At 37.6% G+C, this 15323-nt stretch overlaps 1 protein-coding gene across 1 annotated transcript in view; it reads right to left on the reverse strand.

Moving 5' to 3' along the window:
- Window positions 1-15323, reverse strand: part of PPP3R1 (protein phosphatase 3 regulatory subunit B, alpha) — a 73383-nt gene that overhangs the window by 28196 nt on the left and 29864 nt on the right. Inside the window, exon 2 of the mRNA XM_031655237.1 lies at window positions 10043-10082. Within this exon, the coding sequence (XP_031511097.1) occupies window positions 10043-10082 (40 nt within the window). The remainder of the gene's footprint in view (window positions 1-10042; window positions 10083-15323) is intronic.

Genomic DNA, 15323 nt, shown 5'->3' on the forward strand with positions numbered 1-15323 from the left:
CTAAGCTCTTCCAACAGTAAAGAGGTTTTGGAAAAAAAAGCAAAAAAAAACAAAAAAAAAAAACTACAATGTGTGGGTGAACAAAGAAAGTGGCAGTTTTAATGTGGACAAGGTCATTTGAGGAAATTGATCCAAATCATAAGTAAAATATGATAAAAAAGCATATAAGATTCTAGTGAACCAAACAGGAAAAAATAACTATGTAACAGACAAAATAATTTAGGCAGATTCACAGCTGGCTGTGAACAATGACAAGTATAGCTCTTTAGTGACAAGGCTCAACAGTTTTCAAAGTGTGGATTAAAGTGATAAGAAAGAAGACTTACTACTAAGTTCTGAGGATTAACTGAAAAGGACAGCTTTAACAGTGTATGAAATCTATTTCAAATGCTTACCACACAAAGAAAAAACTGTGACTTTTGCCATCCCAGATGTATGTAAGGAATATCCATCTGCTTTTTGCCCTAGGACATTTTTCTCTGGCCCTCAGTCCCAGATTTAAAGAATGAGCAGAAAAGAATCTGGGAACTATGGTTCCCTCAAGACCTCTGTTCCTTGACTGAGAAATAAAAAATTAATGTCCTAGTACCTCATCCCCATTGGAGTTTATGCTAGCAACAACCAATCCCAACTCTATTGCAGCCTAAAGCATAGCTAATTACAGACCTCTGCACCTCTTTCTTTCCACTGTCAAGTGGAGGAATAATTCACGTCACATGCTCAAACTAAACGGTAAGCAGAAGCTCAATTTTGAGTGGAACTCTTTCCATTCTAGAGAAACTATAAAACAGACTCATCGCAGGGCGCAATGGCTCACACCTGCAATGCCAGCATTTTAGGAGGCCGAGGCAGGTGGCTCGCCTGGGATCAGGAGTTCGAGACAAGCCTGGCCAACATGGTGAAACCTCATCTCTACTAAAAATACAAAAATTAGCCTGGCGTGGTGGTGGTTGCCTGCAATCCCAGCTACTTGGGAGGCTGAGAGAGAACTGCTTGAACCCAGGAGGTGGAGGTGGCAGTGAGCCGAGACCGCACCATTGCACTCCAGTCTGGGCAACAAGAGCAAAACTCTGTCTCACCACCAAAAAAAAAAAAAAAAAAATCTGACACACTGACTTTACCGGAGACAAGTATTATAGATGTGCATAACACCCAAAGCACCAGTTTGTAACTTCTGTCTTCACCATATTCTGGAGATAAGTTAGCAGTGCAGTAGTGACTCAAAAAATAGTTCTCAAGTCCAGAAGGCCACTATAGTCTACAAGAGGGTTCAATAAGTTTTTTTCTAATAGGCCAGATGGTAAATCTTTCAGGCTTTGTTGACCATATGGTCTCTGAGCAATTACTCAACTCTGCCACTGCAGCACAGAAAACAGAAAAAAGGGCATGGCTATGTTCCAATGGCTATGTTTTAGTAATAAAAACTGCTGGCAGGCAGCAGTTTACCAATATTCCTGGTCTAGAGGGTAGTAATTAGGTCTAGTTTTGGTCCATTCTAACACTATTCTAGATGTAACATTTTATTTCATGTTTTAAAATAGAAACATACATGCCTTCATATGATCCTAATTACATTAAAAATTCATAAAAAGGCTGGGCACAGTGGCTCATGCCTGTAATCCCAGCACTTTGGGAGGCCAAGGCAGGTGGACTGTTTGAGGCCAGGAGTTTGAGACCAGCCTGACCAACACGGTGAAAACCTATTTCTACTAAAAATACAAAAATTAGCCAGGTGTGATGGCGCTCACCTGTAATCCCAGTTTCTTGGGAGGCTGAGACACAAGAATTGCTTGAACCCAGGAGGTGGAGGCTGCAGTGAACCGAGATCATACCACTGCCCTCCAGCCTAGGTGACAGAGCAAGACTCTAAAAAAAAAACTGTTTTTAATTTTTAAAAAATCATTAAAAAAAAAGTCTGGGAGGAAATAGCAAAATAAAATGTAAATAGTGATTGGGATGCAAAGATTATGGATAACTGGTCATAGATACCACCATTTTTTTTAGTTTAAAAAACTGTGGAAGTTACAAAATAGATAATAAACAATAATTTGAGTTTATGTTAACTGCTATTAAAAAAAAAAAAAATAAAGGCCAGGTATAGTAGCTCATGCCTGCAATCCCAATACTTTGGGAGGCTGAGGTGTATGGACTGCTTGAGCCCAGAAGTTTTAGACAAGCCTGGGCAACATCGTAAAACCTGGACTCTACAAAAAAATTTTTTAAAAGCTTAGCCAGGAGTGGTGGTACATGCCTGTGGTCCCAGCTACTCCAGAAGTGAGGTAGCAGAATCGCTTGAGCCCCAGTGAGCCAGGCTGCACTGAACCATGGTTATGCCACGGCACTCCAGCCTGGGCAACAGAGGCCGACTTTGCCTCCCTCTGTCGAGTTTTAAACTCCCTCTATCTAAGTTTGTCAGACACAACAAAAAAGCCCCAACAAAAACAAATCAGGGTACTATTAATACCTGACAGCTGAAGGAGAATAAAGTTAGTCAAATAAAGAGCCGACCAAAGACCACTCTACCCAAACTCATAAACAAGCGAAGGTGGTAATAGGAATGAAAGGAATTGACATGTGTTTTGGGGAAAAAAAGGAGATTGCTGAAACATAATGAGCAATGGGAAAGTGGTCTTAACACAAAACAGAGTGACATCTTATCTCAAGGTAAGAGGTCTCCTCAAGCAAGGCAAGACCAGCCTCATGAAACGGGGGTTGAAGAGGCTATGTCTGCTTGCAAGGAAGGCTCAGAATGGTTGTGGGAGTTCTAGAACCTCATGTTATCTTAATCTATTGGCCTCTATTCCAACTCTTACAATCTCCTCTTTCCCAACCATTGTCCTTTCACACAAAAGATCTTATTATTTTTAAGCTCCCTGGTCATCTTAACTGGTCCTTCAATCAAGAACTTCTAAGTAAGTCATTTTCTTTAAGTTCTCCAATACAGCCAAAAGTAACCAGCCAATCCACACTCCTTATACTCCTCATTTTCCAAATATTTTACAATAGCAATTTGGTCTACCAAAGTTCTGCCTTCAATAAGCACTTTATTTTATGTAACCATAAAATAAGTTATTTCATGTTCCAATTTGTTCATGATAATGGGATCATTATTATCTCCAAATCCGACTAAGTCAGATAACCAATCCAGATTTCCATTACTTTGAGAGTGTACAGCCTACAGCATTCCTGGAATTGTATTTTTCGTGGGTTCAACAGACAACAAAATCTAACTCTAGGTAGTTGAAGCAAAGGTTGTTTTTCAATGCTAAAAATTGTTAGGAGGCTAAAAAATGAGTCTGGGTTGAACTTTTAGGAACAATTCACAAAACTACACTACAGAACGAGGCCATCAAAAAACATATGGTTTGACCATCCCAAATCTAAACATCCGAAATCCAAAATGTTCTGAAATATGAAACTTTTTGAGTGTTGACATGGCATGCAAAATAAATGCTTTTTGGAGCATTCTGGATTTCAAATTTTTAGATTTGGGATGCTCAGTCAGTATATATAATGCAAATACAGGCATACCTCAGAGACACTTTAAGTTTGCTTCCAGACCACCACAATAAAGTGAATAAAGTGAACTACATGAATTTTTTTGTTTTCCAGTGCATATAAAAGTTATGTTTACATATTACTGTTGTCTACAAAGTGTGCAATAACATTATGCCTAAAAAACAACATATACACCTTAATTTAAAAATACTCTATTGCAGCCGTGCACGGTGGCTCACACCTATAATCCCAGCACTTTGGGAGGCTAAGATGGGCAGATCACGAGGTCAGGAGATCGAGACCATCCTGGTTAACATGGTGAAACCTCGTCTCTACTAAAACTACAAAAAAATTAGCCGGGTGTGGTGGCGGGCGCCTGTGGTCCCAGCTATTCAGGAGGCTGAGGCAGGAGAATGGCGTGAACCTGCGAGGTGGAGCTTGCGGTGAGCCGAGATCACGCTACTGCCCTCCAGCCTGGGCGACAGAGCGAGACTCTGTCTCCAAAAAATAATAATAATAATAATAATAATAATACTTTATTGCTAAAAAATGCTAAGGATCATCTGAGCTTTCAGCGAGTTATAATCGTTTTGCTGTTGGTAGGTCTCGCTTCAATGCTGATGGCCACGGGCTGATCGGGTGGCTGTGACAATTTCTTAAAATAAGACAGCAATAAAGTTTTGTCACATCATTTGACAATTCCTTTCATAAAAGATTTCTCTGTAACATACAATGCTGTTTGACAGCATTTTACCCACAGTAGAGCTTCTTTCAAAATTGGAGTCAGTCTTTTCAAACCCTGCTGCTGCTTTATCAGCCAAGTTTATGGAATATTCTAAATCCTTTGTTGTCATTTCAACAATGTTCACAGCATCTTCACCAGTAGATTCCATATCAAGAAACCACTTTCTTCACTCACCCATAAAAAGCAACTCCTCATCTATGAGTTCAAGTTCCATCATGAGATGGCAGCAAATCAGCCACATTTTCAGGCTCCACTTCTAATTCTAGTTCTTCTGCCCCTTCTATGACATCTGCAGTTATTTCCTCCATGAAAGCCCTGAACCCCTCAAAATCATCCATAAGAACTGGAATCAGCTTCTTTCAAACTCTTGTTTATACTGATATTTTGTGACTTCCCATGAATCAAGAACGTTCTCAATGGCAAATCTATAATAGTGAATCCTTCCCAGGTTTTTTTTTTTTGGAGACAGGGTCTCGCTCTGTCATCCAGGCTGGAGTGCAGTGGGGTGATCTCTGTTCACTGCAACCTCTGCCTCAGGAGTTCAAGCCATTCTCGTGCCTCAGCCACCTGAGTAGCTGGGATTACAGGCATATGCCAGCATGCCTGGCGAACTTTCATATTTTTGGTAGAGACGGGGTTTCATTATGTTGGCCAGGCTGGTCTCAAACCCCTGACCTCAGGTGATCCGCCCACCTTGGCCTCCTAAAGTGCTGGGATTCCAGGTGTGAGCCACTGTGCCTGGCCCTTTCCAGAATGTTTTTAAATTACTTTGCCCAGATCCATCAGAGGAATGACTATCAAAGACAGCTACAGCCTTACAAAATGCTTTTCTTAAGTAATAAGACTTGAAAGTCAAAATTACTCTTTACTCCATGGGTTACAAAATGGATGTTGTGTTAGCAGGCATGAAAATGTTACTCTCTATGTACATTTCCATCAGACCTCTTGGATGACTCGCTGCATTGTCAATGAGCAGGATTACTTTGAAAGAAATCTTTTTTTCTGAGAGGTAAGTGTCAACAGTGAGCTTAAAATATTCAGTAAACCATGCTGTAAACAGCTGTGCTGCCATTTAGGCTTTGTTGTTCCATTTATAGAGCACAGGCAGAGGAGATTTACCATAATTCTTAAGGTCCTATGATTTACAGAATAACTGTGCACTGGCCGTAACCTAAAGTCACCAGCTGCACTGTTCCCGAGAGTCAGTGCCACCTTCATCTTCTGGATAACTTCCTGCTGCATCAGCACTTGCCGCTTGAACTTGCAAGTTATGGAGATGGCTTATCTCCTTATACTTGAAGAACCAACCTCCGCTAGCTTCAAACTTTCCTTCGGCAGCTTCCCCATCTCTCTCAGCCTTCACAGAATTGAAGAGTTAGGGCTTTGCTCTGCACTAGGCTTTGGCTTAAGGGAATGTTGTGGCTGGTTTGACCTTCTATCCAGACCATAAAACTGTACCCATATCAGCAATAAGGCTGTTTCATTTTCTTATCATTCATTTGTTCACTGGAGTTAGCACTATTAATTTCCTTTAAGAACTTTTTCTTTGCATCCATATCTCGGCTAATTGTGTGGCACAAGAGGCCTAGCTTTTGGCCTATCTGGGCTTTCGACACACCTTCCTCAATATGCTTAATCATTTCTAACTTCTGATTTAAAATTAAACATATCTAATTCTTTCTCACTTGAACAATTAGAGGGCAGTGTAGGGTTATTAACTAGTCCAATTTCTTTTTTTTTTTTTTTTTTTTTTTTGAGATGGAGTCTGGCTCTGTTGCCCAGGCTGGAGTGCAGTGGCCAGATCTCAGCTCACTGCAAGCTCCGCCTCCTGGGTTACGCCATTCTCCTGCCTCAGCCTCCCGAATAGCTGGGACTACAGGCGCCCGCCACCTCGCCCGGCTAGTTTTTTTTGTATTTTTTAGTAGAGACGGGGTTTCACCGTGTTCGTCAGGATGGTCTCGATCTCCTGACCTCGTGATCCGCCCGCCTCGGCCTCCCAAAGTGCTGGGATTACAGGCTTGAGCCACCACGCCCGGCCTAGTCCAATTTCAATACTGCTGTCTTCAGGAACAGGGAGGCCTGAGGAAAAGGACAGAGTTGTGGGAATGGCCAGTCAGTGCAGCCGTCAGAATACAGACAACTGGACTAAGTTCACCATCTTACATGGACACTGTTCATGCTGCCCCAAAATGATTACAATAGTAACATTGTAATCATTTTAGATCACTAACCACAGACCACCATACAGATATAATAATGAAAAAGTATGAAATACTGCAAAAATTACCAAAATGTGACACAGACAGGAAGTGAAAACATGCTGCTGGGAAAATGGCAGAGACAGACTTGCTTGGCATAGCGTTACCACAAACCTTCAATTTGTAACAAACACAATTAGCTGCAAAGTACAATAAATCAAAGCATAATAAAACGAGATACACCTGCATACTACCCAAAGCAATTGACAAATTCAATGCTATTTCTATTTAACTACCAATGACATTCTTCACAGAATTAGAAAAAACTATTTTAAAATCCGTATGGAACCAAAATAGCCAAGGCAATCCTAAGCAAAAAGAATAAAGCTGGAGACATCACACTACCTGATTTCAAGCTATCCTACAAAGGCTACAGTAACTAAAACAGCATGGTACTGTTACAAAAACAGATACACAGACCAATGGAACAGAATAGAGAGCCCAGAAGTAATGTTGCACACCTACAACAAAGTTGACAAAAACAAGCAAAAAGAACTCCCTCATTCAATAAGTGGTGCTGGGATAACTGGGATAACTGACTAACCATATGCAGAATATTGAAACTGCCTTCCTTATGCCACATACAAAAATCAACTCAAGACAGATAAAAGACTTAAATGTAAACCCTGAAACTATAAAAACCCTGGAAGATAAGCTAGAAAATACCATTCTAGATAAAGGATCTGGCAAAAATTTCATGACAAAGTCACCAAAAGCAATTGCAACAACGACAAAAACTGACAAATTGGACCTAATTAAACTAAAGAGCTTCTGCCAAAGAAACTATCAACAGAGTAAAACAGACGACCTACAGAAAGGGAGAAAACATCTGCTAACTACGCATCTGTCAAAGATCTAATATCCAGAATCTCTAAGGAACTTAAACCTAAAAGCAAAAAAACAAATAACCCCATCAAAAAGTGGGCAAAGGACACGAACAGACACATTTCAAAAGAAGGCATACATGTGGCCAACAATCATACGAAAAAAAATCTCAACATCACTCATCATTAGAGAAATGCAAATCAAAACCACAATTAGATACTGTCTCACACCAGTCAGAACGGCTATTACTAAAACATCAAAAAGTAACAGATGCCAGCCAGGATGCAGACAAAAGGGAACGCTTATACACTACTGGTGAGAATGTAAATTAGTTCAGCCGTTGTGGGAAGCAGTGCAGCTATTCCTCAAAGAACTTAAAAAAATTACCATTTGACCCAGCAATCCCATTACTGGGTATATATCCAAATGAATATAAATCATTCTGCCGTAAAGACACATGGACACATATATTTACACTATTCACAATTTATTATTCACAATAGCAAAGACATGGAATAAACCTAAATGCCCATGAAGAGTAGACTGGATAAAGAAAATGAGGTACATATACAACATAGTATACTACGCAGCCATAAAGACACAAGATCGTGTCTTTTGCAGCAACACGGATGCAGCTGGAAACCATTATCCTAAGCAAACACACGAATAGAAATCCAAATACTGCATGTTCTCACTTGTAAGTGGGATCTCAACAACGAGAACAGGTGGACACAAAGATGGGAACAACAGACATCAAGGCCTACTTGACAGTGGAGGGTGGGAGGAGGGAGAGGATGAAAAAATGACCTATCAGCTACTATGCTTATTACCTGGTGGCAAAATAATCTGTATACCAAATCCCCGTGACACACAGTTTATCCATATAACAAACCTGCACATACCCATGAACCTAAAATAAAACTTTAAAAAAAGAGGTACACCTGTTTTCCAAAACCCCCAAAATTCAAAACCCAAAACATTTATGGTCTCAAGATTTTTGGATAAGGAATACTCAACCTGTATTCCCTGTCCATAAGGAAGCTGCATAGTAAATCTGAAAGCTTCTGGCTCCAGAGCATTGCACACACCACACAAATCCAAATCACAACCAGAATCCTACCAGCAGAAACAATAAAAATAGGAAAATAACAAATTCTAATTCACTTCTACCTTCCATATCTCACGAGTATATCTGTGGCAGAAATAAAGTAACATTAAGAATTCTGACTGCAAAGGAATCTGAGATATGTACTTGTGAGTTTTAGTTTCTAAAATACCAGAAAGTTTAAATAGTATTGAATACCTTCGGTAATATAACATGAAACTCTGGTTTCCACACCAACAAACATACTACAATGGGAGAGTACAGAAGACAACCAAATTAAGGGAATGAAGTTGCTCAGAGGATATAAAGAAATTAGGATTCAAAGATGGAGGGGAAAGCGGGTGGGGAAAGAATAGATGGGGCTAAATAAATAAAACTACAATGTATATGAACAGTGTAAACAAGGACTTAAGAATTACTAAGTCCTTATTTTGTATTAGTAAATACTAAAATATAAATAAAATACACTGTAAGAATAAATGTTGTTTTATACATCAATTAGTGGTTTTTTAGACTTAATTCTTAACCCTAAGAGCTAACAGTAACAAAATAAAATAAATTTATATTGTAATAGAAAACCATAGAGGGACGATCTTGTATTTTTTAAAGGGACGGCAAAATGAACATGCCCTTGATACAACATCCCATTAACAGGCTACAATCAAATTGGATATGGTAAGTAACCAGACCACTGGTCTAGCCTAAGTCGTTTTTTTTTTTAAAAAAAAAAGGGGTTACTGGAATATTAATACAAGCAAATTAATTCTAAATTAACATCCAATCTTTCAAATATTAAACTTCTATCAAAGGTATACATTAAAAGACCTTTTTCAAATTTAAAAATAAGACATTTTAAACATCAGAAAAAGGCTTTACACACAGACTTTTATTCTGAAAGTTTGCTTTTCAAAGAAAGAATCACCCCCACCCCTCCCTAAAATGTAAAAAACAAAAAACTTAGTGATTCTATTTGTTCAAAAAATAAAAAGTGAAAAAAAAAAAAAAGGACTTAATGAATGCTGTGTGCCTTGTCTGTCTCTCCTTCCAGAAAATACGGAAAGCTGTACTTTTCAGCCCCAAACAGGGGCAGTTTGGTGGTGCTGCATAACTAGCTCTGGCCTATAAATATGAAATATGAGCACAGCTGATACAAATCACCTCTGGGCCGAGACAGATAAAAGCACTGCCTACAGGTCCTTGGATTTCCCTCTTCCTCACTGATGTTGGGAACATGCATTAGAGATGGTGGCATTCCAAGACAAGGGAGCCTGGATCACTGAGTCATCAAAGAGAAGAATTCCTACAAATCTGCTTTGAAACTTCACTTGAAAAACTTCTGTTAAAGACACTGAGATTTTGGGGTTTATTTATAACTATAGCACAGTGTAGATATTAGTAATAAACAAGTCTATTTAAAAATATTCCTACTTTGGTAACATAAAAAGACTGTGTGTCAAATTCACTATCCATTTTAAATAGCTAAGGGCTAACATTGCTACAAAGGTAAGTAAATATACATTACAGAAGTATATGATATACACACACACACAAACGCGCAGAGACAGAGATGAGTGAATAAAAGTAACTCTTGAAAACAAGAATATGACTTACAGTGTGAGCACATTTCCAAAGGATAACTTGCCTCATTTCCCTGGGGGAGGAGGGAAAAAAAGAAATAATTAGTCATAAAATAGGCACAAATTTCTTTAAAATATTAAACCTAAATATTTTAAGTCAAAAACATAGGGAAATAAGCCATAAACTAATAACATGACATCTATAAATTACCTTTATATCTTTAAAAAATAAGTAAGAAAACAAATAATAATACTGTAGAAAGAGTTCTTGAATCAAACTGTTCTGATTTATGGCTCTGTCACTTAGGATTTACGCAAACAATTGATTGCAATATGTTTTAAATATTTTCTAACACCCTAAATATGTTATATGCCAAATTTGAACACATTAGGGACTGTCAATGCTCCAACTTGTCTTGCTGGGTGAATTGATTTTGCGGTAGAGCTTAGAACAAAGATTCCCTTGCCAACTCTAACTGAAGAGTTTCCTGAGACTGCAAAATGAGCTGTTAAAAAGAAAAAAACAGAAATCTGTTACCATTTTTCCCTGTATTGAAACGTAATTTTCTATATGCTGAGCAACTAAAATAAGAAAAATATTAATGGAAAGGTGAGTCTAACTTGATAGCCAGCCACTTGAAAACCATTTCAAATTTCTCTTTTCATACAAAGTCTTATTTCATGAATAGACCATAACTTAATTTATCTGAACTCCTAATTTATATATATAAAAAAAGTAAACCTATCCGTTTTCTATACTAGGATTTTACGTGAAATATACTTAAGGAAAAGTGTTCTAGAAAAACTAGAGACCTGGGTCAATGCCTACATTTAACGACTCTGAGAACTGGGCCCAGGGAGGTCAAATATCTGCTGGAAGATCACACCATTTGATTAGCAGTGGAATCAAAAGTACTTCTAAATCTAAAACAGTAAAAATCCCAAGTAGTGTAATAGATTCAGAAGTAGAATCATTAAGATCTTTAAAATCGTCTATAGAATTTAAAGTAACATAAGTTAAATTTTTAAAGTTCAGTGATAAATTGAATACCAAGCATCCTATATTCTAACCTTGACCCTGCCTAGCAATTCAATAGCAATAAGTATACAGTTGCTATTAATTCAAGTGTACAATTAACACTGGCATATTTAAATATATATCTACAGAAGCTATTGAAAACCTAAATTTTTTTTTTTTAGTGTGGCTGGCTTTTAAACTCCACAACATACCTTTAATCCTATGTAAACCTAAAGTCTAATCAGTAAGTTACCGCATTCAATTAACTGACATGGTACCAGCAGCTAGTCTTTTTCTTGCAAGTTATAGCAGATAATTGCAATTTTCCATAACTGGTAATATTAGGTCACTTTAAATATCAAATGTATGTTAAAGTAAGGATAAAAGAAAGCAAACATTAATAAAGCTTGATATTAATGAATAGAAATGGGTTTCTGCTTATTTTGCACATTACTTAATTGATCTTAATATTCTTACCATGATTCTTATCTTTACTGCCTTACATAGTCTTGCTTAATTTTTTTTTTAATGCTTTTTTTGTTTTCCTTATTCCACTCTACCTTAAAGTTAAGTATGTTTCTTGCAAGACTCTCAAAAGCATACCGGTATTTTATTTACTAAATTTTGCACTGTCACTGTAAGGTTTTTAAAAAAAAAAAAAAAAAGTATCATTACTGTTTTATAAGTGAAGGTAAAAAGTAGTTATATGGTAGTTTCAAGCAGGATTTTAAAACTAGCTCCTTTTTTCTCCAGCCCACTAACCTTTAGAGTGTTATCAATTCTTTGTAAACGATACCATCTATCTCACCTATTTATCTGTATCACTCCCAACTAGACAACGTCCACAAGACCTAAGAACCAACCAGGCCAGGGCTCCTAAGGACTTTCCCATTAACAAGGAATAACTCGTCATGCTCCTAAACTTGGAATCCATATATCCAAAACATTATTGCAACCACAATCTGTCCCAAACTGACCACATCACATCCCTGCTAAAATTCAATAGCTCCCACTGCCTTCACAATAAAAACCAATACTTTTTAGAAAGCTAAGTAAAATCCTTTAATTAAGACAACTCATATCTCTGTAGTCACTCTCCCAAGCCGCACCACCATCTCTACCCTACATTCCCCACTTTTTACTCCATATTCTGTATTGTTCGAACTTTTACAGCAAGAATGTCTTCATAGTTTACCTTCCATTTAAAAAAGGAAACCAAAGCAAAACATGGCAATATAAAGATAATTTTGTCAATATGGTCAACATAATTTTGTTCCATGTTCAGTCTTCCTCATGCTTAGTCATTAGTAAAAAAAGGAGTCTTGGACATTCCCCTTTATACTCCTCTCCCCACCCCCTCATGGTCAGCTTCTTAAGCTACTAGCTGGGGGTATTACATTTATCAGTAATTGTTTCATTCAGGTTTGGCGTGCGGGCTATAGTTTATTGATCCCTGAATCTAATGCATAATTACATTTAAACAAAAAATACACATCAGTTTGTAAATTATTATATCAGACTTAACTGGAAAAAATAGCATTTCTGAAGGTAAATTAATTCTGCAGTGAATTTCTAGCCGATAGCTCCAGTCCAGGATTGGGAAATACCAAAATAATGATAGATACTGAGAGAGATATACCCAATAAGGTACTGACATTTACTTCTAAGAGAACCACTCAACTGAAAAAAAAAAAACCATAAAATTACATCTAAATATAAAAAAAGTTCTAAAGCTAACATGTTTTAAGTTTATATAAGAAAGCTTGAAGAATTCAAACATCATCCCACATGACCAAGTTATTGACAAGATCACTCGATGATGAGGTCCTTAAATAAATCCACTTGCCTTAAGTTCAAGATAGACTTTCCTTACACTATACTGATTTAAAAATTTAGTAACATCTGCCTATGAAGGAGAAATGCTACATGAACCACTCGACCAGTGTTTAAAAAACTACTAAATCAGAAAAATTTTATCAAACAACATTCATCAGGCATTACCTGTGATCACCTACATAACAAAAGAGGTAAGCCCTTAGGATCTATGTCCCAGCTTACTATCTGGAGAAAGTTTCCAGGTTGCAGCACAGGAACGGGGAACAGAAACACAGTCCCAAGACACTGCTGAATTGAGAAGTCAGAGATACATGAACTTCGTAAGGCCAAGGAGGTTAGACTTATGAGGAAGAGTACTTTAGAAAAGGGAGACGCATGAGAGACCTTTGGAGATCTGCATAAAAGTCTCCTCCAGTCTCTGCTTAAGTCTGAGAGGAAACTTCCCAAGTCCAGGAAAAGAACTAGTAGCAGGTTGAGTAACTTTTGGGAGTTTGTGCAGAGCTAGGAATAGTTCATGATCCCATAAGCCACAATGGAGAAACTTTTAAATACACAGGGAATTGGGTCCAGTCCTCAGAACGACTACATTGGCCATGAATTAAAGGCTGTTCCGAACTTACCTTAAGAAAGACAGAAAACAAGTCTCAGATCAAATTTGGGTCTCAGTAATTTAAGCAGATGACAAAACAAACTCTTACATTCTTTAAAGGAATAAAACAAAATCTAGCACAACAGCATAAAATTCGCAATGTATGACATCCAATATAAAACATAATAGGATGCTACAAAATGGATGAACCTCAAAATCATGTAAGTAAAAGCCAAAAACAAAAGACCACATATTTTATGATCCCATTTATATGAAATATACTGAAAAAGAAAATACACAGAAACAGAATGTAGAGACTGGTGGGTGCCAGTTGCTGGGGGAGGAGGAATGGTGAACTATTACTTTTTGGCTATGGTGTTTCCTTTTAGGGTGATGAAAATATTTTCAAACAACACAGAGGTGGTGGTTGTACTACATTATAAATGTACTAAATGCCAGCCTGGGTAACATGGCAAAATACTATCTCTAAAAAAAAATACAAAAAAGGCTGGGCGTGGTGGCTCATGTCTGTAATCCCACCACACTGGGAGGCCGAGGTGGGCAGATCACTTGAGGTCAGGAGTTCAAGACCAGCCTGGTCAACACGGTGAAACCTCATCTCTACTAAAAATACAAAAATTAGCTGGGCATGGTGGCGGGTGCCTGTAATCCCAGCTACTCGAGAGGCTGGGGCAGGAGAATCACTTGAACCGGGGAGGTGGAAGCTGCAGTGAGCAGAGATCGTACCACTGCACTCCAGCTTGGGCAACAAAGCGAGACTCCACCTCAAAAACAAAAACAAAAATATGAGCCAGGCATGTTGGCATATGCCTGTAGTCTCAGCTACTCAGGAGGGTATTATGGGATGACTGCTTGAGCCTGGGAGGTCAAGGGTGCAGTGAGCCATGAGCGCACCACTGCATTCCAGCCTGAGCAACCAAGCAAGACTTAGTAAGTAAGTAAGTAAATAAATAAATAAATAAATAAATAAATGTCACTGAACTGTTTACTTTTAAAATGATTTTGTTATGTGAATTTCATGTCAATAAAATGTTTTACTTGCTGTTTAAAGAAATAATGGCTCCAAATCTTCCAAATTTGATGAAAACTTTAAATCCCCAAATCCAAGAACTTCAATGAACTCTAAGTAGAAGAAACATAAAACAAAAAACACACACACACATAATAAATTGCTGTGACACAGAAAATCCTAAATATAATCAGAGAGGAAAAAAGATTAACTACATACATATAACAAAATTACTACAGCGTATTTCTTTTTAGATACACCAAGGACAGGAAACAATGGAATCTGTTTAAAAGTGTTAAAAAAAAAAAAAAACCATTCAGTTTTTATATCCAGCAAAAACATCTTTCAAACATTATGGCAAATGCTTCTTCCAGAAACAAAAACTGAAAGGAAACATTAGGCTCCAACATATATTCACTACAAAAAAAAAGTCAAAAGAAAATTCTTCAGGCAGAAGAAAAATGATACCAGATGGAAAGCTGGATCTAGACAAAGAAATGAAGAATATCAGAAATGGTAAACGGTAAGTATAAAAGACATTTTTCTCATTTTTAAATGTCTTTAAAATATGACTATTTAAAAGCAAAAATAATGTGTTGCGGGGTATATAAAGTGAACATATAACAGCACAAAAGGGCAGCGAAAAAACGAATGCATGCTGTTGTCAGGATCTTACACTGTAAGAGAAACACCGTACCATTATTTGAAGTAAAGCATGGTATGTTAAAGATGTATATTGTAAACTCTAGAACAGCTTTAAAAAGGAGACAAAATAAAATGGTATCACTGTGATGGTTAATTTTGTGTCAACCTAACTGGGCCAAGGGATGCTCAGCTATCCA

This window comes from Papio anubis, chromosome 14 (genome assembly GCF_008728515.1).
Source record: "Papio anubis isolate 15944 chromosome 14, Panubis1.0, whole genome shotgun sequence".
In the NCBI taxonomy this organism is placed as follows: domain Eukaryota; kingdom Metazoa; phylum Chordata; class Mammalia; order Primates; family Cercopithecidae; genus Papio; species Papio anubis.